We start from the raw sequence: 23,880 nt of genomic DNA, 5'->3' as shown, positions 1-23,880 counted from the left end.
TTATATTCTAAAGGAATATGGCAATAAATGTATTCGCATAGTCTGTTTTGTCTAGTACTTAAGTTTCATTGTTGGACTAGAGTTTTTGATTCCTTGTACTTCTTAAATTTTGTTATTCCAGTCAGGTTCTATAATTAACATATTAATATACTGACCTGTTGTTTGTTTTCTTAGATCCAAAACCAGATACATGGTGCTATATTTCCATTTGTGTTTTACCCCATTAAACCTCCTAAGTCGGTCACCATGGATTCAGGTTTGTTTGTGTTTTTACATTGCCATAAAAATGGTTGTATTAGCTATTTGGTTTCTTTTACTTTAAAAATATGAAGTGAAACCATTCTCAAGTTTAGTGTCTATAGGATCATTGGAAAATTAGCTTGAAAAAAAACCAGGAAGTACTCAACTAACTTCAATAAAACTGAGTGAATACTGAAGAAAAGATTATTTAGAAATTTATATATAATGTTTAGAGATATTAATTTTAAAAAAAGATTACTAATTTGTAAACCCCTAATTTAGAAGCCACTAGAACCTTTGAATAAAAAGATAAGACCCTGAATCTGTTTTCACAAAGACTTCCTAATGATTCTAATACATACTTCTGGTTTAAAATCACTAATTTAAAGGATCAGTTAACCTTAGAGTGAATACAGATAATTAAAAAAAACAATCCTGGAGTCTGAAATTAAGGTTGTGATAGATCTTACAGATATCAGTAATTTTAATTGATACTCACGATTTAGTAAATAATTTAATTGTCCACTGTGATGTGTATTAAATTGCAAGAAAATGCTTATCTTTTGTTTAAAGCATCATTAATCATATTTATTAATCTTTACAGCACCAAAGCCCTTTACAGATGTCAGTATTGTCATGAGATCTGCAGGACATTCGCAGATATCACGTATTAAGTAAGCGTCTTAGTACATTTATTGTGTGTGCATTTAATGTTTTAATTTAAATATGAGTTAATTGTACTCTTAAATAAATAAATTTCACATGAGTCAAAGATTTAAGTGTAAAATATTAAATTATAAAGGTCATAGGAAAAATCAATTATTTCATAATCTTGGAGAGTCAGAAAGCTCCAAATGAATTATACCTAGGTATTAACAATAGTCATTTCTGAATTGTGTGTATTTTGTTATTTTCTTTTTTATTTGTTTTCTCTATTAAGTTGTCTATAATTACTGCATACTGTTTTAGAAACAAGAAAATAATATTTTCAATTCAGTCACCACCCAGTTCAAAAAATAGAACACTGACAGAAACATCCATCTATGTATCACTACCATATTTCTTGTTTCCTCCACCCTATCACCAAGATAAATACTATTTTTATTCCCTTTTTAAAATACTGTTTTATTGTTTATGTGTACCTAAACATTATGCTTCTTACTTTGCCAAAATTTTTCCTAATTAAAGAAAAATTTTTTAACTGTAAATATATTCTTGGGACTTGCTTTTTTCATTCAGATTTTTACTACAATTTATTTTGTTGTATGTAGCTAGAGTTTATTTATTATCACTAGCATGTAGTATTCTCTTGTGTGACTATATTCCACAGTTTACTTACCGATTTCCTCTTTGTAGGCATTTTCGTATTATGAGTTTGTTGCCATTATGAACAGTGTTGCCGTGACATTTTTTAATTCATTCACCTAAAAAGTCCTAAGTTTCAATGTTTTAATATTTATCTAATATTTTTTCCTACATAATTTTGTTAATGCAGTTAATCAATGATTTTTAAATGTTTTTCACCTTGTATTATAGGTATTTCAAAGTGTTGATCCAAGAAATGGATCTCAGGTTAGATCTTGGGTTTGTCTATGCTATATCAGAACTTATGACAGCAGCTGAAGTAACTGAAAAAACGGAGGTAAGACTTATTAATAATATGATGGGAAGAATTAGGGAAAGAGGAGGACTTAAAAAAATTATAACATTATACATTCTTAAATGTATTAAAATGGTTTTAAAAATTAAAATTTTTTTATTATGCTGCCGTGGTTCTACATTGGCAGACATCACATTTTCAGATTATAGAAGTTGGAAGCAAGACAAATAACCTTTTTATGATGACTTAGAAAATAGGAGGAAAGGTTTTAGGCCAGTAGTAAGGGGAAGAGGATAATCAGTCATGTTTACATCACTTTTTTCCTATTTTATTTTTCTGGGTTACTTTTGTATTGATTAATAATTTAGAAATTTGGATATGCCAGGATATTTGATGAGAAAAGGGATAAGGCAAATAAAAGGTAAGATATCCTTGCATATACCTACACACATCTTCCATGTACTTTAAACCATCTTTAGATTACTTATAATACCTAGTACAATGTAAATGCTATGTCAGTAGTTGCCAGGGTGTGCCAAATGGAAGTTTTGGTTTTTGGAACTTTCTGGATTTTTTTTTTTTTCTTTTATATTTTCATTCTACAGTTGGTTGAATCCACGGATGTGGAACCTTGTGGATACAGAGGGTCAGCTGTATACTGAAACAGTGCTGGGTACTTGTCCCCCTTTCTCCAAGGCTTATTATTGTTACTGGTTTGTTTATTAGTTCAGTGACTGGCTGGATTATTTTATTGAAGTCTACCCCACCCCCACCCTTACCTTTCCCTGCATTGTTAAGCCTTTGATGTCGCTCCTCAGGGAGGTAAAGATTTGGGACACCCACAGTTACCCTGGAATAAAAGTGGTTTTTACAGGGCTCTTTGCATTTCTTTCCATGATTGCAACTGCTAATTGCTGGATGATTGCTCTAGTTGTTTTCAGTAATGCCTTAGGGCATAAATTGCTCTACAGACTAATCCAGTCAAATTTGGCCTCCTTTGAAGGAAGTGATCTGAAGATAAGTGTTTGCTATTTGTTCCAAACCCCCCCCCCCCCCCCCCCCCCCCCCCCCCCCCCCCCCCCCCCCCGCCCCCCCGTCTCTTTCCCCAGTTCTTTCTTTCACAAAAACTTAACAGGCCTACAGTTTAGCCTGTATCTTCACTGAATCAAGGATTTTCCTCCCTCCCAGTTGCCTTTCACCACAACATTCACTGTTTCCTAGAGCACTCTTAGGCCTGAACTTTACATTTTGTTGTAAATGAAGTCAGTTTCTTTGGGAAGAGATGAGGAGCTGTCTGTTTTAAAGTCTACTCCCACACACACATACACCCCCACCCCCAGGCAATATCTGGGGACCAGAGCTTTGGACCTCTAGAGGTGGGCCAAGGGTGATCAGACCTCAGTATTCTCAGTGGTGTCACACCCAAGTAGAGCCTTTGTTCTCTGAGTGGAGGCTGGGCAGAAGAGGGAAGCTCCTTCTTCCCCTGTAGTTTAGGCTCAGCAGCTAGTAGCTGGGGGCAGGATGAGAAGTGCTGACCTCTGTTCCTCCCAAGATGAAAGTCTTCCAGTTGGGAGGTGGGGCAGAGAAGGAACTCTGAGTTCTTGGGTGCACCAGTCTAGATTGGAGTTCCGGCTTACTGAGTTGGGAGGGGGAACTGAGAGAATGGTCCTTTTTCAAATACCACAGAGTCACTTTTCCTACCAAATTTTTATAGATTTTCTTGAATAGATGTTTTATTTGGTTATACCCTTAGGTATAGAGGCCTTAAAAGTTTGTCTTTTTAAATGAATTTTACCAGTTTCACTGGAGAGCTAAAGATCTCCTTACACCATTATCCCAGAAGTGAATTTCTAAATATACTTTTAATAAGGTTATCATTTTGAAGTTTTTGTTAATCAGTTAAAATGTGAATGTTGGGCCGTTTCTCAACACACAGAAGTACTAGATTTGTGAGCATTTGCAAAAGAAATAGTGTTGATTATAAAGAATGAAAGCACTAATCACTTCATGAAAAATTACTTTCAGTGCCTTCCCTTTTTTGATTTATATTAGTGACCTCTGTAGATGTCAGTAATGCATTTATCAAAAAGCTGCAAGTACGATTGTATTATTCCTAAGAAAGTGTTGATGGATTGGATTAGTGGCCTTTTGGAATAAAATCTATGGTCACGTGAAGAAAACCTTAGTGTCTTTTAATGTATTGGATGGAAACATAGAAGATATGCTTATCAGTTTGTGAGTGACTGAACTTTCCTAACAGTAGAGATGTTAGTTTCCCTTCTAAGGCAGTAGGTTCCCAATCATGAGCAATGTTGAATCTGGATATTATGGGGAAGTATTCTGCAGCGTGTGAGCTATTAGCTTAATACTTCTACAGAAATATCCCTTATGTTTTTAATATTTTATGTTCCTTTATAGGTTGAGCTTTTTCATAAAGATACAGAAGCTTTCCAAGAAGAATATAAAATAGTTTCATTAGGAGATTCATCACAAGTCAGTCTCTATGAATACTTTCATATATCTCCTATCAAGGTAGGGGAAAAATAAGTCATTTTTATTGTCCTTGATAATCTTGGTAATAGCAGATTGATTTGATCTGTTTGGGGGAATACAACATTTAAATTATATTCTTAATAGTATATAAGTTCTATAACTTCACAATTACAAATATAAGTAAATAACAAAGGAATGATACTTTTAAATTTTTATTATTTATTCTTATAATAATTTTTTATCATGTGGAAATAATAGTGGAACCACCTACAGTATGTTTATGTGTTTACATCTTGACCTAACATTATGTTAACTTGCTATCTATTAAGGTGTTGTGACAATTTTCAAACTTTTGTGTATGATATTAGTATAAGTTTGAAAATAATTTATAAAGTAACCTTGATTTTAAAATTGAAGATTGAATGGAACTAAAAGTAAGTTCTTAACATAAAATTTCTATGAGTTAACTTACATAATACTTGAAGAAAATTACTGTATAACTACTTATACTATATATAATACATATAATACAAAAGTGCTTTTTAACTAGCTTTACCACACTAACTTAATTCTAATAGTTGAAACGTTCACTTTTGGAGATATTTGAGTTAATTTTCAACAATTTCAACTTCTAGATTGTTAATGTTATTAAAAAATATATGAAGATTAATATTTTCCTAGGTTTACCAAAAGAATTGGATTGAACTAAATATCATACATTACATGGTTGAATTTAAATTTTTTAAAGGGCTGTTTACATTTTAAATTCTTTCAACATTCCAGTTATTAATTTTGATATAATCTAGGTAACTTTGAAATCTTATTTATGGTATAGTGAATTTAAGATGATATTGAATTTTAAGAGTTAAAACTGTCATTATGAAGAAAGTGCTTTAAATATTTCTTTCTTTATCTCTTTAGTTGCATTTAAGTGTTTCACTGAGTTCAGGTGGTGAAGAAGCTAAAGATTCAGAACAACCTGAAGGACTGGTAGCAGTTCATTCTTTAAATCTTTTGCTGAAGAGTATTGGTGCCACTCTTACAGATGTACAAGATGTAGTTTTTAAGTATGTTTAATATTCAAATGTATAAATTGATGAAAAGTCCATTTTATATATACATTAAAATTTTATAAGTGAAAAAGTATGTAAAGTACATTGCAGATCATAGGTTGAATATGGTTTTTTGCTGTTAAATGGAATATAATTTAAGAAACATATTGCCTGGTAACCCTTAACTATTAAATAACAGAATAATTATTAAATAATTTCCTTAAGAAAGAGGGACAGAGGTCATGCAAGTTTGTGTGTTATATAAGGCCTTTTTAGCCTAGGGAAGGATTCCTAAGAAGCTGTGTATACCCAAAGATGTGATGTGTGGTGCTTAAAAGATGTTGCTTTAAGGCCTATGGGATCAAGACTCTTCAAAGCATATGTGACTAGAAGAAAATGAATGCCATGATAGCAGAAGTGAAGGGATCAGTTTAAATGTTACAGTCAAGAATTTAATGTGAGTCATAATGTAAGCTGTTAGAGTATCTGACCAAAGAGACAGAGAGTCTGAGTGGAGACTTTAGATGAGCATGACCTTTGCAGATAGCACCTAGAGCTATTATTAAGAACAGTAGTAAGAATCAGTGAGTCTAGTAAGACATAACTGTAAATCTAGATAAAAGTTAGGAAACAGTCAAATTTAAAAACACAAGTTTGAAGACATCAGAAATAGGATGAGATTTCTAATCTTGCTGCTGTCCTATCCTTAGCATAGAACTTCCCAATTAGTGGTTCCAGGTATATGCTGTGAATAGGTTATAAATAAACTGATGGTGATTCTTCAGCTGTCAGCTGATCAGGCAGGACCTGCAGCAGCTGAACCCTGGCCATTCTTGAGCAGCCTCTTCCATTTATCTCAGTGTGTCAGGCATTTTCTGTGTGGGCCATGATAGGACAGAATTGAGAAATATAGTTCATGTCCAGGAGTGGGACCCAAGGTCTCTAAAATGCCTGAATTCTGTGAAAATATGTGTATATTGATGGCTTTTCTGAAGATAAGATCCATAGCTTTTATCAGATTCTTAAGAGGGTTCTTTGACCAGAATATGCAGAGATGTATATAGGAGTGGATTTCCTGACTGGTATGGGAAAATGTACTAAAAGGAATTTTTTTGGAGAAAAATTCTAAAGAAAATAAAACCATTCATTAATATTAAAAACATAATCTCCTTTTCTCTATATATTTATACATTTTTTTGTGTTTTTTTTTTTTCAGGCTTGCATTTTTTGAACTCAACTATCAGTTCCATACAACATCTGAACTACAGTCTGAAGTAATAAGACACTATTCAAAACAGGTTTGTCTGAGATTATTTTACAGAGGGACAAAGTGATAAAATGGTGAAGGCATATGTGTCTATAGAGGTATAATGATTTGGCCAGGAAGGGAATAGCCGTTTCAAAATTTTAAAACATGGTTTTTTCCCTCAGGATTGTAGAAAGAAGTTGAGCCCAACCACCATTTCAGTTTTTTGCCTTTCTACTTTTAGCCTTTGACAGAAATCTTTCCTGGATCAGTGTGGACTAGATGTAAATCTTTAAATAATAATCAGCTAAGTAATTCAGCTCACTTACTTAAAAAAATAGGTCAAGGGAAACTATTTATCAGTAAGTAACTGATGAACACAGGGCATTTTTAGTGTAATTAAGTTGTTTAGTCAATTAGGTATATTATTTTAGTGGATTTTTGTCCACCTCTGAAGACTCCTGTATTTTGTGGTATAATTTATAGAGCATTGAGATAGTTGTATGGTGGACAGATCACTGAGCATGACTTAAGAGGTCTGGGTTTGGATCGCAATTTTGCTGTTTACCCACCATGGCTCCGGGCATCATTTGACCTGTATGTTTCTCTAGTCTATAAAATGGTGGCAGTAATAATAACTGTCACACATAGTTGTAAAAGTATTTTGAATATTCTAAAACTTTATGTAAATAGGTCATATTATTTCTCGTACTCTAACACCAAATTGCTTTTTAAAACTAAGACTACTGATGAATACGGTGATATGGTTTAGGCTGAAATTGGTGGTGAGGGTGTTAGCCTGAAAAAAAACTGGATGTGTTTACTGAATATAAGGAAAAAAAATATTAAATCTGATAATCTGATTTGACTAATGTTTCTATTTCATTTTTAGGCCATTAAGCAGATGTATGTACTCATTCTTGGACTTGATGTTTTGGGAAATCCCTTTGGCTTGATTAGAGAATTTTCTGAAGGTGTAGAAGCATTTTTTTATGAGCCTTACCAGGTAAAATAGTTAATCTTGTGTTGTGCAATATATCACACTAATACTTTTGAATAAATAGTGCATCCCATTAGCAGACACAAATTACCATATGTAAAATAGATAAACAACAAGGTCCCTACTGTATAGCACAGGGAACTATATTCAATATCCTGTAATAAACCATAATGGAAAAGAATATGAAAAGTATATATATACATATATATACACACACTTGTGTATATATATGTATAACTGAATCACTTTACTATACACCAGTAACTAAAACAACATTGTAAATCAACTGTACTTCAATTAAAAATGATAATAATAATCACCCCAGTTAACTTGAGTTGTAGTTGTGAATGGATTTTTGGAAACACAACAAAAGGACATTATTTTGAAGCAAACAATGGTAAGAGGTTTTTGAGAAGTCTTTTGAGAAATATTTACCTTTTTCTTCAGAATTTAAACTTAAGACTTTACTAAGAAATACCAAATTTTAAGTGTTCTGTTGGAATATTAAAGATGGATAAAATTTGTACTATAGTAGAAGGAAGATTCCCATGGACACACAGTCTTGCTTTGCACAGTGGTGTGGGACAGTAAAAATAACCATGCAAACTGACACTGTGTGAAACAATCTCATTAATCAATGGCAAAAATTATGATTGTTCTCTGTCCCTTAAAAATTTCTGTCAAAACATTCAAAACTATCCTACTTTCACTTTTAAACATAGAAGATAATGAAAAATAAAGTAAAACTAGTATTTATTTTGTACACTCTAATCTAAAATATTAGAAATATTAAGAATTAAAGTGTTTTTATTTCTTTTTAAAAATATTATATAGAGTAGTTTGTGGTTACCTTCTCATAATATAACATATACTCCGAGTAAGCATCTTTTGTACACTTTGGTGAATAGTCATATTCCTTTCTAAGTTTGGATCAACTTCTAACATTTTAACTTTTATACTTTGAATGCCATGAAACATCTGAGAATTATGTTAATGTGAAGTTTTCTTCTGATATCACTTTCTCTGGGACATCTTTATTCTTTTTGTCACTACTACTCTTCTTGTATATACCAAAAAAAAAATTTACCTTTAAACGTAAGCGTAACTTTATTTATTGTTATTCTTTTTTGACCCTTTAGGGAGCCATCCAGGGTCCTGAAGAGTTTGTGGAAGGAATGGCACTGGGACTGAAAGCACTAGTTGGTGGAGCTGTTGGTAAGAAACAGAATGCCTACCAAGAATGATTATGCTAGAAAATAATGATATGTTTTGTTTTACTAAAAGTATTACAATTTTGCTAGGTGGATTAGCTGGTGCTGCCTCCAAAATCACCAGTGCTATGGCTAAAGGGGTAGCAGCTATGACTATGGATGAAGACTACCAACAGAAGAGAAGAGAAGCCATGAACAAGCAACCAGCTGGTCTTAGAGAAGGCATCACTCGTGGAGGAAAAGGATTAGTTTCTGTAAGAAATTTCCCATGGTTGTGAACATTTTAGGAATATCTTTTAAAGCCATGATCTGTGAGTAAGGAAATAGACATAAAACTTTCATTCACTCAAATATTATTTGGATGTTGGTGGAGCAATGGGTTGTGACATAATAAAAAATATGTCAGTAGCCTCGAGAAATATTCTGTTTAAATAAAATACTTAGGAAATATGTTAATTCTTATGGTATCTAGAAAGCAGATCTTTGCATTTCTTTTGTAAGCCAGACTTGGTTCTTCAAGGTATCATGTCAAAGTATTGTAAATTTTCAATTGTGCTTTTCCTCTAGGGTTTTGTAAGTGGCATAACAGGAATTGTTACAAAACCGATCAAAGGCAAGTATAGTGATTCCTTTGGGTGATATATATTACCAAGGCTTTCATAAACTGATTCCATTTTCGTTCCTAATCCAATTGTCTAAAACTCTGTCTTTTTTCTATCCAGGAGCTCAAAAAGAAGGAGCGGCTGGTTTCTTTAAAGGTTTTGGGAAAGGTTTAGTTGGAGCAGTGACAAGGCCAACTGGAGGCATCATAGACATGGCTAGCAGTACATTTCAGGGAATAAAAAGGTAAATTCTCTTTGATGTAAAATATGAGTAAAATGCTTAAACCAAGAGAAATGAGATAAATCTCTTTGGCTTGAGGCACTTAATTATGAACCTGCAATAATGGCAAGTTGCATATGATCTTCCTAATTGCTTTTGATACTTCTTAAATTGTTGGTATTGCATCATTTCAGCTTCATAGAGTTCTACTTCATTTGTCATTCATTCCCAGCAGCCTTGGCAGGGAAGGTTTGGCAAGTTAAGCTTTTCACTTCCCTTGATTGCAATACATTACAAGAATGTAATGCTATATATCAGTTACAAAATTAGCAAATATAATATTCTGTCTCCTTTTTTGAGAAATAAAGAATGGCATTTTACATTCCCGGTTCAAACTCAGCTTGTGTTCACCCCTTCCTTTATGGTCTTATTTTGTTATGAAACTATTATATCCTTTCCCTCTATTTCTCTTCACTTGTGCAAATAATTTTAAACATGTTCTCTTTTCCTCCAAATTAAATTTAGCATAAGACTAAAATTTAGTAGTTGTGTTATTGTTACCTCTATTCTAGAAGTTTGTAACACATAAAACAATTGATTAAATTCATACTAATGAATTTAACTTAGAAACCTAACTTAGAAAATTGGTGGGTGGATATCTCCCTGACTTTTTTCCTTTGTACTTTCTCTGGCTTTCTGCTCTATTGCAATAAGTATTGTCATTAAATTAGTTGCTCCTTTTAAGTCAGTATTTCATACTATGCCCATAATGGGGTGTTTCCAGTTTTAGTTTAGAGTTAAGGTTGGGAAAAAGGGTACAGTTTTTTCTACCTGTAACTTTAGTTTCACAAATATAATTATTGAGTCATAATCATCAGAGAAGTTCAAAAGTCAATAACTCATAGGGAATTCACGATGACAATCAGACAAGAAAAGGAAATAAAAAATCAAACTGGAAAAGAAGAAGTAAAACAGTCACTGTTTGCAGATGACATGATACTATACATAGAAAATCCGAAAGCTGCTATCAGAAAACTACTAGAGCTCATCAGTGAATTGGTTAAAGTTGCAGGATACAAAGTTAATACACAGAAATCTCTTGCATTCCTATACACTAACAATGAAAGATCAGAAAGATAAATCAAGGAAACTATCCCATTTGCCAACACATCAAAAAGAATAAAATACCTAGGAATAAACCTACCTAAGGAGGCAAACGACCTGTACTGTGAAAGCTACATGACACCGATGAAAGAAATCAAAGATGACACAGATGGAAAGATATACCATGTTCTTGGACTGGAAGAATCAATATTGTCAAAATGACTGTACTACCCAAGGCAATCTACAGATTCAGTGCAATCCCTATCAAATTACTAATGGCATTTTCCCCAGAATTAGAACAAAATATTTTACAATTTGTATGGGAACACAAAAGATCACAAGTAGCCAAAGCAATCCTGAGCAAGAAAAAAGGAGCTGGAGCAATCCGGCTCCCTGAGTTCAGTCTATACTACACAGCTACGGTAATCAAAACAGTATGGTACTGGCTCAAAAACAGAAATATAGATCGATGGAACAGTATAGAAAGTCCAGAGATAAACCCATGCACCTATGGTCACCCAATCTATGACAAAGGAGGCAAGAATATACAATGGAGAAAAGACAGTCTCTTCAATCAGTGGTGCTGGGAAAACTGGACAGCTACAGGTAAACGAATGAAATTAGAACACTCCCTAACACCATACACAAAAGTAAACTCAAAATGGATTAAAGACCTAAATGTAAGGCCAGATACTATAAAACTCTTAGAGGAAAACATAGGCAGAACACTCTTTGACATAAATCTCAGCAAGATCTTTTTCGATCCACCTCCTAGAGTAATGAAAATTAAAATAAAAACAAAAATAATTAAGCTTAAAAGCTTTTGCACAGCAAAAGAAACGATAAACAAAAAGACAACCCTCAGAATGGGAGAAAATATTTGCAAATGAACCAACCGACAAGGGATTAACTTCCAAAATATACAAACAGGTCATGCAGCTCAGTATCAAAAAAACAAACAACACAATCAAAAAATGGGCAGAAGACCTAAATAGACATTTCTCCGATGAAGACATACAGATGGCTAAAAAACACATGAAAAGATTCTCAGCATCACTAATTATTAGAGAAATGCAAATCGAAACTACAATGAGGTATCACCTCACACCAGTCAGAATGGCCATCATCAAAAAGCGTACAAACAGGGCTTCCCTGGTGGCGCATTGGTTGAGAGTCCGCTTGCCGAGGCAGGGGACACGGGTTCGTGCCCAGTCCGGGAAGATCCCACATGCCACGGAGTGGCTGGGCCCGTGAGCCATGGCCACTGAGCCTGCGCATCCAGAGCCTGTGCTCTGCAACGGGAGAGGCCACGACAGTGAGAGGCCCGCATACCACAAAAAAAAAAGTCTACAAACAGTAAATGCCAGAGAGGGTGTGGAGAAAAGGGAACCCTCTAACACTGTTGGTGGGAATGTAAATTAGTATAACCACTATGGAGAACAGTATGGAGGTTCCTTAAAAAAACTAAGAATAGAGCTGCCATATGATCCAGCAATCCCACTCCTGGGCATTTATCTGTAGAAAACCATAATTTGAAAAGATATATGCACCCCAGTGTTCATTGCATCACTATTTACAATAGCCAGGACATGGAAGCAATCTAAATGTCCATCGACAGATGAATGCATGAAGAAGATGTGGTACATATATACAAAGGAATATCACTTAGCCATAGAAGAAATAGTGCCGTTTGCAGCAACATGGATGGACCTAGAGACTGTCATACTGAGTGAAGTAAGTCAGACAGAGAAAGACAAATATGATAGTGCTTATATATGGAATCTAAAAAAATGGTACAAATGAACTTAGCTACAAAACAGAAATAGAGTTATAGATGTAGAAATCAAACTTACAGTTGCCAAGGGGCAAGGTGGGGGAGGGATAAATTGGGAGATTTGGATTAATGTATATACACTATTATATATAAAATAGATAATAATAAGGACCTAACGTATAGCACAGGGAACTCTACTCAATACTCTAATGGCCTGTATGGGAAAGGAATCTAAAAAAGAATGGATATATGTATATGTATAACTGATTGACTTTGCTGTACACCTGAAACTAAAACAACATTGTAAATCAACTATACTCCAATAAAAATTCATTAAAAAAATTAAATGTCCTTCTTTGTGTCTAATAGGAATTTTTTTTCAAGTCTCATTTTTTTCTGATTTTAGTATAGCCATTCCAGCTCTCTTTTGGTTATTATTTACATGGTATATCTTTTTCCATCCTTTTACTTTCAACTTATCTGTGTCTTTGACTCTAAAATGAGCCTCTTTTGGACAGCATATAGTTGGATCACATTTTTTTACACATTCTGCCAATTTCTGCTTTTAATTGGAAATTGATCCATATGTATGTGTCTATACATATGGATACATTACATGGTAAGCTCTTAATATTTGTTGAATATGTGAATGTTTGTTGAATGAATGAATGAACAATAAATGAGTCTTTCTCATGTAGGTCCATACAGTCAAAAAATGTTAAATAAAATATTAACCAAATTCAGCAATGTGTATATGTGTTTCAAACAGTACATATCAAGCCTTAGAAGGAATGTGAGGGTATGTGAACATTAGAAAACCATGTAATGTGACTTAAAGCATTAATAGTTTGAAGGAGATAAACCACAGGATCACAGCAATGACCAGGGGAAAATTCCGTATTTAAAATTCATTTTTCATTCAAGATTTTCAATAACAATGACAAAAAAAAAGTTAGCAAACTAAGAGTAGAAATGAATTTCCTTGGCTTAACAAGCAGTGTCTTTAAAAAAAAAAAAGTTGCTGATATCTGTACTTCATGAATAACTCTTAGAAGCTTTACCTTTAAAGTTGAGAATGAGAGAAGGATGCTTGCAATCCCCTCATGTATTTCGCGTTGTGCTGGAGGAGCTAATAATGCAATATAATAGGAAATAGGAAAAGCAAAAGAAATTAAAAGTCTTAAACCAGAAAAGAAAAAGCAGTACTCATATGCTGATTCTCTGATTATTGTCTACAAAGAAAATCCAAGAGAATCTATAATCACACTTCTTTACAGTTCTACATTTGTCTAGAGAACTTATTATTTGTGTCAAAAGACAAAATTTAAAAAAGAGAAGTGATGTAATAGTCTCATTTTATCCAAAAGAAGATCTTTTTTTAGTAGTTTCATTTTAAAATATACTTAGGAGTTTTTGAGTAATTTTAAAAATCAAGTTATATGTTTTCCCTCTAGAGCTACAGAGACTTCTAATGAAGTGGAGAGTCTGCGACCCCCTAGGTTCTTTAATGAAGATGGAGTTATCAGACCTTACAGGTTGAGGGATGGTACTGGAAATCAAATGTTACAGGTGGGTGAAGAAATATCTTATGAATTAAGATTAATATAGTCAAGTCAGCTTTTTATTTAAAGTAGCTATATAATGCTTTAAATATGTATTAGATTATTTGGGCTTTTATATGTTTTGCTTAATTCCATTTAAAGTTTCTTACATTTACTTAGGTTTTAAATGTACATTTATTTACTGTAAGAATTTTTTTTTTTCTTTTTTACAGGCATCAAAAAGTTTGATATGAAAATAGTTAATGCATGACTTTGCAAGTGAAAGCCAACAGTAAATTTTAGTCTTAAAATTTACAAACTACGTACAGCTGTTTCAGTATTTTGAATGCAAAGAAAAGCTTTTATATTGGTAACTTTTTGTATAGGATTTTTAGCAAATCTGACCTTTTTATAGGGTACTCTAAGTCTGTACTGGATTTACTAGATTAGTCGAAAGCCATTGTGCCTTATGTGCCCTCACAGTTGATGGTACTTATCTACCCGGTTAGACCATTTCTATTTAGGGTGCTTCCTTCAAACCACTAACAGCTTTTATTCCAGATGTAATCCTCATGTCCAGTTAGGTATGCATAAGGAAAAAAAAATCATGACCACTGCTATTGTGAATTCTTGGGTTCTCCTGCTTTTCTTTCGAAGATGCTCAAATGGCCATGACCCTCTTCCTGCTTTATGCTTGTGTGGTCTATTTAAAACCCTGTGGAATTGATAAGCAATTTACACGAAAACCAACATCTTTTAGTAAGGAAAATTAGCTTTTAGAACAATAGTCAGTTTGAAGATAGAATATTTTATCTGTTTATATAACTTCTACTTTGAAAGTTAGACTTTTAAAATCTGGATTATGCTGCAGATAACATACACAATACGATATACCAATTTAAAGTCGTTTCTGTTGTTTAGTTGTGAAATACTAAATTAAATCATTTAATTGAAAACAAGGAGGCTTGAAAATACTCATAGTAATAATAAATTGTACATATTTGAAAATACTCATAGTACAGACTTGAAAGTATTGCTAGTACTTGATATCTTTACGTTCACAGTATATAATTCTGCATTAAATGTACTTCCATAAACTACAAGTATTGTGTTAATGTGTGATATTTAGTTAAGTGGTTTTACATTGTGTTTAAAATGTTTTTAAAGCATCAGAATAATTGCATATTGGGATAGAACTGGCAATCTACTGAGAGATTGTGTTTTAAATGGCAGGTTGACAAACTACAATGACAGTATATCATTCTTTGAAAATATTGCAGAAGTCACCTATAGTTATACAATTGAAACATACATATCTACTCAGCACGTGCCTTCCCCTATTAGAACACAGTTAACATATTACTAATTCATTTTACTAAACTGAATAGTTATCAAATCACCTTTCACAAAACTATTTCTTGAGAAACTGTTATATAAACTTAGTAGGAAGTAAGGATGAGTAGTGAGGAGAGTTTAGACATACATCCTCATTATTAGAGAACAGATGATAAGAAAGCCATGACATACCAAGTTTTTCACAGCTGATAATTTGATTTCAGTAACAAGTAAATTTGTTCTATACTTTTTTCCATTGATTGTTTTCTAAAGCTCTGAAGTTTGGGATTTAAGATCATGACTATTGACTGTATTTTTAAACATGCCTATTATTTTCATTAGGCCAGTTGTAGAATTAATTGCTAAAAGAGCTGTTTAAATGACTAAAATCTCACAATCCTTGTCAGCCATTACTTATTTTTCAGCAGGAGTATTAAACACAGTATTAGTCGGAATACCTATAGGAATTCACCAGATGCCTTAGGATGTTTGTGTTTGGCATTACTCTCTTACAGGTGTAAGAATTGGGTTGTTGCTTTAGTGGTAATGGTGCTTTTTTTGAATCAAAACTTTACTATTAGCAAACACTTTGAAATATACAAATACCAGTGCTGTGGCAAAGAAGTAGATGACATATAAACAGTATTTCAAATCTCATCTGCCTAGATTTAATCTGATTTAATAATAATGCCCTTAGAAAACATTTAATACTTTCAAATGTTCGTCCTTTTGTTTTCTAATTTTCTAAAAAGGGTGCTCTGTGTTCACTAAATTATATATGCCTATATATGATAATTAAATATGAGATACACTCTCTTATTGTGTACCTTTCTATCTAGAAAGTGGCACATAATTATAGTGCTTCCTAGTAGTCCATTAAAGCTACCTACTAGAGAAATAGAATAATTCTAACATAGTCACAAAATAATTTACTGGTATCATCAAGCTATTCTGTACATTAAGTGTACCAACCAGTGGAGTTTAGTTAAGTCTTATTAGGTTAAGAAATTATATCCATAATTACTGCCACACTTAGAGCTGAAGTCTTCTTCAAAATTATTGACTTCTTGAACATTTCATAATTTTACGTGTTTTCCAAGCAATTTGCCATACTTAACTAACATTTGTGCTTCTTTTTTTCTTTACCATGCTTACAGAAAATTCAGGTCTACAGGGAGTGGATTATGACTCACAGTAGAAGTAGTGATGATGATAATGATGATGACGATGATTAGTCAGATCTGAAATGTTCAAATTCATATGTTCTTTGTCATTTTATTTGGAATGTTTCATTAACATGTTTTGTATGACTACTACCATAATGCCCATATGGAGTTAAAAGTACGTTTTCCTTTTAAAATGTTTTTCTATGTATTTTCAAAAACAAAAATGTATGCATTATTTAAGCACGGAAAAATGTATTTTATAGCCATATATATGCCCTACCATATATATGGTAGGGCATACCATATATTATAGCATTTATGTGTTTTATAGCTTTGTAATAACAGTTTGTCTTTAAGATTTAAAGTTAGACAATTTTTTTTTTTTTAACGTTCACTAGTTTCATTTTCAATTATCTGTTTATTTGTTAGCAAAATGCTGTTTTTAATATTCTCTGTAAATTTTCTGGGCTGTAATATAATGTAATTGAGTTAAAAAAAAAAAAAAGAAAGAAAAAGAATAGTAATAGCCAGTCAATATTTTATATTTATTTAGTATTTTAAAAGCATCTTCGTCAAATTTCTTCTAATAATAACAAACTTATATAACTTGAAGCAATACGGATTTGTTGTTCTATTCCAAAATCATATAGGTTGAACTACTATTATAAGAAACATTCATGATTTGTCATAAAGGTTAGATAGTGAAATAATTTATAGTCTGAGAATGAAGAAAAATGTTCTTTGGTTCTTTTATTTCATTTTATTATGTATACATTTTCTGAAACAGTGAACAAAGTTGGTTTTACAATCATTATATTTACTTATTAGCTTACATATCCATGTGCTATATCCTTATTATAAAATGTTATGAATTCAGGACAGAAGAATTGTTATAGTAAGCATAATTATATGTATTTCTTCTAGATAATATTGGGAAAATGTTATCTATGTTTCTGAAAGATGTATAAGCAAATCTGTTTTATGTTTTGCATACTGAAGGCTTTTTTTTTAATTTCAAACTTAGATGAAACTTTTTGTTCTATTTTTCTAGTATATCAGATGTACTTAAAAAAAAAAAACTCGAAAAAGTTAATGACTGTTAATAGTATGATGTTTAAACCCTTATGACTGCTCTGCATTTGGATCAACAAAGGAACATTTACCTTAATTTATGTTAAGCATTTTGCTTATAATGAGCTTATATTAGACTGTAGTAGATAATTGCCTTAATTGTTCAGCTTTTGGTTTAATTTATTCAGCCAATGACTTGAGTCTCTTCTAATTCTTAGGTTTATCAAGATTTTATCTCTATAAATCATTATTTCTTAGAAAATGACTATTTCAGATTTTTAGTATTGAGCTTACAAAAAAAGAAGCTAAAAAATTTTGCTCTTGAAATTTCTACCTGCCTAGTAGCATTGATTCAAATTAAGTAGAAATCCAGGTTGTGTATGCTAGGACTAAGAAATATGTGAATGTCAAAGAATTTAATTACTGTTTTCATCAAAATATAGTATTCTTATCTTTTTGGAGTAAGGTAAATAAATTAAAACAGTGACCATTAAAATAGTCACTGCTGGTATCAGAGGCAATTTGTCTTTGTCTTGCATCCAGTGCTCTCTCACCCTTGGTCAAAATCAAGCAAAGTCTGCTGCTTCTACTGGAAGCTGGAAAGAACATAGTCTATTGTTATGTATTGTGTATGCCTGAGGAAGGAAGGGTTTGGTAATTTCATTGACTTCTTGATTCCAACTATGCTAAGCATGCGGCCTTTCTAAAGGAGAGAATGCTAACTGCTTGTTTGCAAGAAATTTACTGAGTTTCCTGTGGTTGGTCTGTGACACTGTACAGTGTCTGTACAGATTTCACAAAGGTCCTTATGAATTTATCTGGGAAAAGTTCTGGATATTTTAGCAGTGCCTTACCATTTTAATGAAAAGAAAATTGGAGGTAGAATTACATTTATTTAAAATCTCTTAAACAGTAAACAAGATTTAAAATAATATTCTAGTAACTAGTAAACTTTGTTCATGTGGCCTTAGGGATTCATCCTTAAGTTTTTAGCCCTTAAAAGTGGCATACATTCTTTTTTTTATTTTTTATTTTTTTATTTTTTTATTTTTTTTTTCATACATTCTTTTAACAGTATAATTGGCCTTGTTCTTTCTGTTTCTGTTTTCCTGCCCCAGTGAAATAATCTTTTCAAGCTTCTCTGCTGACAGGTATTAATTATTTTTTCAGTTTAAAAAATGTATTTATTATGTTAATTTTATTTGAGAAAAATTTAAGCCTGAGGATTGCTCTATGTTTTCTTGATGGAGAAATAGGACTTGGACAAAAATATCTTCTTATTCCTCATCAAATATATAGAAAATTAGTTCAATTTTGGGACTTTAAATGAGATGAACCGTTCTTTTGTTTGTTTATTAGTGGCCCTGTAATTAATTAGAACTTTAAAAATGGGAGTATCCATCTAATAGTGAGAAAGCTGAGTTTGAAAGATTGACTATGTAATACCACACCTTCCCATAACCTTTAACTTTATTTATATTCCAAATTTCTATGTGGTCATTGCCTATGTATAGAAAAAGGGATAAAGGGATGGAGAGTTCTTCTGTCTTCTTTTCTAAGGGAATAATCACTCATTCTCTATTTTCCTTTGTGTCTACTTGACACTTGAATAACATAGTGAAAACTGGCAAGAAGAAGAGTTTATAAAAATCCTAAAATTGTGAATACCTATCATCATGGATAAATAATCTGTTTTTAAGAGCCTATAAATGAAATTAATTGATGCTCACATTGGTATAGATATAACAAAGTAAATCCAGCGTAATATTACTGACTTTCAATATTCCTTATTGAAAAGGAAGTTGGAATAAATTTCAATTTGCTTCTATTTTTAAAATAATCAGAATTTTATAAATTTTACCTTTTGAAATTATTCAAAACACATATCATTGATGTAGTGTTGAGTGTTGACTTTAAGGTCATGTTATGAAAATTAACAGATGGAGTTAGATCTGTGAGTAGGACATCAAAGTTCAACATGAAGTATGTGCTGCTGTATTTTTCGTCCCAGGGTCATATACACTATAGAATGATGACTGCTGTGACAGCTACTATAGTAGTTTGTCTGATTTAAGTCCCATGGTGAAATTTTGCATTATACTTTTCCTATAGTGATGGGAGGAGGACCAGAAACAACAATCCAACTGTTACTGAGTACTTTTCTACTGTATCTTCAAGCCACAGTTTTTTCTTTTATAGGTTTCCTTGCATATTTGTAATTTATTGTAGTAGTCCAAAATATTATAGGTCCTATGGGGTCTAAATAAGATACACAAATCATTCATTTAAGTCAAATAATAATTATGATGGTTATGTAAAGAGAATGTCAGTTTTATTTATTATCCTACACCTTTGAAATAAATGGAGATCAATTAAAAATGTTTAGATTGTTAATGTAATCTTTAATTTCAGTAGATGAATATTCAAGTTTATGAAGTGCAGTGAGTACAAGCCATACTATATACAAAACCTTACAGAAAGGCCTGAATCAAAGAAGAATGAAACACATGATTTCAAATAACGCAGACCGTGTTAGGGAGCTAATTAGAATAATTTATGATGGTCATATGTAGGAGTTTATGGCTTGGTTTGTTTTAATGTGGTAGACCTATTTTCATGTCTGTAATTATCTCTCAATCAGTGTGATAAATTTATTTAACAATTATTTCATATCAACCAATATGTATATAGGAATAGTGTACCTCCAAATATCAGCTTTAAAATAAACATTTAATAATTTTATAAAATTGGTTTTTAATGTAACCATCTTTATTGCATATACATATCCTATGCAGTGAAATGGTAACAAAGATATCTACTAAATTTGCATTATGCTATTTCTTAGAGATCCTTAATTATTTGAGCATTCAAAATATAGTCATTGTGTTTTTATAAACAGATAATCAGGATAGTATATATAATTCTTAATCGGGAATGCTATGTTTTTATACTGTAAATTATTATCTATGAATAGCTTGTTAACTATATTATGTCTACAAAGATTTTTTGAATGTATTCAGTAAAACTTGGAGTTCCTTTGAACTAAAAAATTTAGAGACTCGCACTCCATGGAAAAAGGTAAATCTCTCTTGCAAATCACTGGACTAACATTGATTCTCAATCTACAGTTTTAGTATTTTACAAAAGATGTGAAATTTTTCAAAAATTAAAGTAGATTATTTTCTACATTGTTAAAGTAATATATGCTCAGTAAAGAAAAATAGGAATAGAAAGGAAAAAACCCTGTCTCCCCACCATTTATTATGGTGTATTTCATTTTTAATTTTTATTCATGTAATTATGATTCAAATATATAAATTTGTTATATATTTTTTATTATTGTAAATTTTTATAAATAGAATTACTATTAACTTCTAAAGAGTAAAAATGTGACCCATTCGGTCCCCAGTGTGGGAAACCTGGTCTTTACTTATGGAATACATTATCACCAGCAGGACCTTTCTATGTTTTGTTTTGTTTTGTTTTTTTTAATGTATTTATTTATTTATTTATGGCTGTGTTGGGTCTTTGTTTCTGTGCATGGGCTTTCTCTAGTTGTGGCAAGCGGGGGCCACTCTTCATCGCGGTGCGCAGGCCTCTCACTATCGCGGCCTCTGTTGTTGAGGAGCACAGGCTCCAGATGCGCAGGCTCAGTAATTGTGGCTCACGGGCCCAGTTGCTCCGCGGCATGTGGGATCTTCCCAGACCAGGGCTTGAATCCGTGTCCCCTGCATTGGCAGGCAGATTCTGAACCACTGCGCCACCAGGGAAGCCCTCTATGTTTTTATAGTTGATGTAGAAGCTTTTTCTTTTTGATTGAACATATTTTTACCTTTTGACTCTGCCTTTTTTAAAAAAAATTTACCCCTTAAATAAATCTTCTCAAAATTCATTTGTGTATGTACATGTATGTATAATCTTTGTGTTTTTCATTGCGTACAGATATTGACAGCTGGGTTGTCCCATGGGGGTAGTATTTTTCAGCCATTTCAGACATCTAAAAATTTTATCTGTGTTTTCTTTGAATCTCTTACATGTCTTACAAAGATATCATAGATGCCATTATATAAGTTGTAGAAGGGACGCTGTTTTCGTTTGTTGTATATTTCTTTTCTTTCAGAAATTACAAATGTTTATAATTAGCTTCAAACACTGCCTTAATAGCAACTGGAAGATAACTACCTTCAGCTGATGTGGTCTTTCCCTTTACTTCCGGAAGAGAATTACAACTGATCTGGGAAAAAAACGGGCTTATCATAGGCAGTCAGATCACCAGAGTAGTGCTGAACATTCTTCCTGGCTTCATCTGAAATTTTGAGTAAGTGGACAAGAACTATGAGATAAAGGACTATTGGATTTCACTCTTCATTTTTAACTCTTCCTCTCCAGAAGCATACTTCTGAATGGGATGAGAAAACTGAAGAGAGCCAAATTCTGTTATCAAAGCAAATTAGAGTTAGCATCTCAGATAAAGCAGATGCCATGAAAAGATTACCTGTCCAACTTGGATACAATTCTCATACCTCATTTATTAGCTTAATAGAACTCTCTTGGAGAGTCTTTGGCACATCATTTTTGAAAGCATATACTTTTGAACATTTAGTAGTAAGTCCCACTAACTTTATTTTGGACCAGTGGACTAACTCACCCCACTTAGAACCTTCCAGAATTACATAAAAATAACTGTGTGAATAAGACTTTGAAATTGTATCTTTTTCTGGAGGTGATGGTCCCACTTAGGGGAGGTTCCAGTTTTCTCTTTGTCAAAAAAGTGTACAATGAATTTTTAAATTATTTTTTAATCCAGTAACTGAAATGAGACTAATTTGATTATTAAATCTTTTTCAAAAGTTTGTCATCATTTCATCCCATAAATTTATAAATATATTATGGAAGGATAAATATTAAAGTAGAAAATGTAGCACATTTAAAAGAAGTAAAAATGTTAAGCTCAGATAGGTTCAACTTGAGTCTTTCTGCTTACCGAGGATGTGCAAATAGAGCTAAAATTCTGCAGTAAGTTTTAGTTTAAAAGGTCTTTAGGCTTTATTTAGCTAAAGGTGCTAAATTGTAACCTGGGATTCAACCCATGACTTCTCTACTGATACATGAGAGCCCTACCTTACAATGTCCTTTGGTTACTTTCAACAGCACATAGGTTCTCAACATAACTTGAGCTTAGTAAAGTTGATTCATATTTTATTTTAGTGTGTGCTCTAACAATAATATTGTTAGAAGACTTTATTATAAATTATGAAAAGTCTTCTTTATTAGCCAAATATCCTATGAGAGAAAAGCTGTTGTCTTGCCAAATGAAACAGTTCATCTTCATAGAAAATTAGATTGGAGGCTGCTTTCATTCATCTAAAAACAAAATTTAATGTCATCTATAAAAGGAAACACCATGTATAGTTTTTTTGCCAGTTAAGAGTCTTTAGTTGTAAATTCAAATGAAACTGATATCCTATCTGGTGATGATTCTGATGAACTGTATATCAGTGAAAATTTACCGCTAAAGAATCTTATAGGAAGCAGTATGGAGAAATGTACATTTAGACATTTTGTGCACTTTGAGTCTGAGTTAGTTGTTTATTAGTCTTACTACCTTCCAAAGAGATAATTATCCCTGGGTATTCTATGAAATGGAAGTATTACAGGAGATGTGACACAGCTTGTGAACTATCTGAATCCATATTCCAATGAGCTGTTAAAATGGGATCCCACTTCATCTAGTGGAATATATGTATCTCCTCTATGCTAACTCATTTTGACAGTAAAGATACCTGGGGTGCAGTAATACCGTATGGCTCAGGGCCTGGATTCTGGAACCATGTAAACCTGAATTCAGTACTAGCCTTTTCCTTTTACTAGCTTTATAGTCTTTTATTCTAGTCTGATCTCATATTCCAGACTATAAAATGAAGATAATTGTAGTACTAACAGTACTTTGGTATATAATACCAAGATAATAGTACCTTGATGGTGTTGCTAGGATTAAAAAGCCAGGTAATATATGTGATTATTAGTACAGTGTCTAATAGGAACTTAATATATTTTCATTATTCCAGATGAATAATAACCAGTGTATGCTAGTTCTGGTCATCATTATTCTATATTCCTCATTTGTCTCCTCTTTGCCAAAATAAAAGCCATCATTAAATTTTGCCTTTTTTTTTTTTTCTTTTAAGGTTAATAGAATAGTTAGAATGTTGTGACGGTTTCCAC

The 23,880-nt window shown here is 32.4% G+C and overlaps 1 protein-coding gene across 3 annotated transcripts in view; it reads left to right on the top strand.

The window, feature by feature from the left end:
- The window catches only part of VPS13A (vacuolar protein sorting 13 homolog A), a 237,350-nt gene that overhangs the window by 197,454 nt on the left and 16,016 nt on the right, over positions 1-23,880 (top strand). For 2 of the 3 annotated variants that reach the window (XR_003432629.1, XM_027105654.1), the window contains exons 57-68: positions 175-256; positions 845-914; positions 1,777-1,882; positions 4,259-4,372; positions 5,255-5,400; positions 6,602-6,683; positions 7,524-7,637; positions 8,771-8,846; positions 8,933-9,096; positions 9,410-9,455; positions 9,565-9,688; positions 13,997-14,111. Coding sequence is in view for 1 of the 3 variants with exons in the window: in XM_027105654.1 (XP_026961455.1) it covers positions 175-256; positions 845-914; positions 1,777-1,882; positions 4,259-4,372; positions 5,255-5,400; positions 6,602-6,683; positions 7,524-7,637; positions 8,771-8,846; positions 8,933-9,096; positions 9,410-9,455; positions 9,565-9,688; positions 13,997-14,111 (1,239 nt within the window). In the remaining 2 variants the exon portion in view is untranslated. Of the gene's footprint in view, positions 1-174; positions 257-844; positions 915-1,776; positions 1,883-4,258; positions 4,373-5,254; positions 5,401-6,601; positions 6,684-7,523; positions 7,638-8,770; positions 8,847-8,932; positions 9,097-9,409; positions 9,456-9,564; positions 9,689-13,996; positions 14,112-16,575; positions 16,760-23,880 lie in introns of all 3 variants that reach the window. The other variant, XR_003432630.1, reaches the window with a different exon arrangement.

This window comes from Aethalodelphis obliquidens, unplaced genomic scaffold (genome assembly GCF_003676395.1).
Source record: "Aethalodelphis obliquidens isolate GAN/ISIS:26980383/991018 unplaced genomic scaffold, ASM367639v1 scaffold7, whole genome shotgun sequence".
NCBI lineage: Eukaryota > Metazoa > Chordata > Mammalia > Artiodactyla > Delphinidae > Aethalodelphis > Aethalodelphis obliquidens.
The sequence above is the reverse complement of the archived record's forward strand: the minus strand, read 5'-3'. Positions and strand labels throughout refer to the sequence as shown.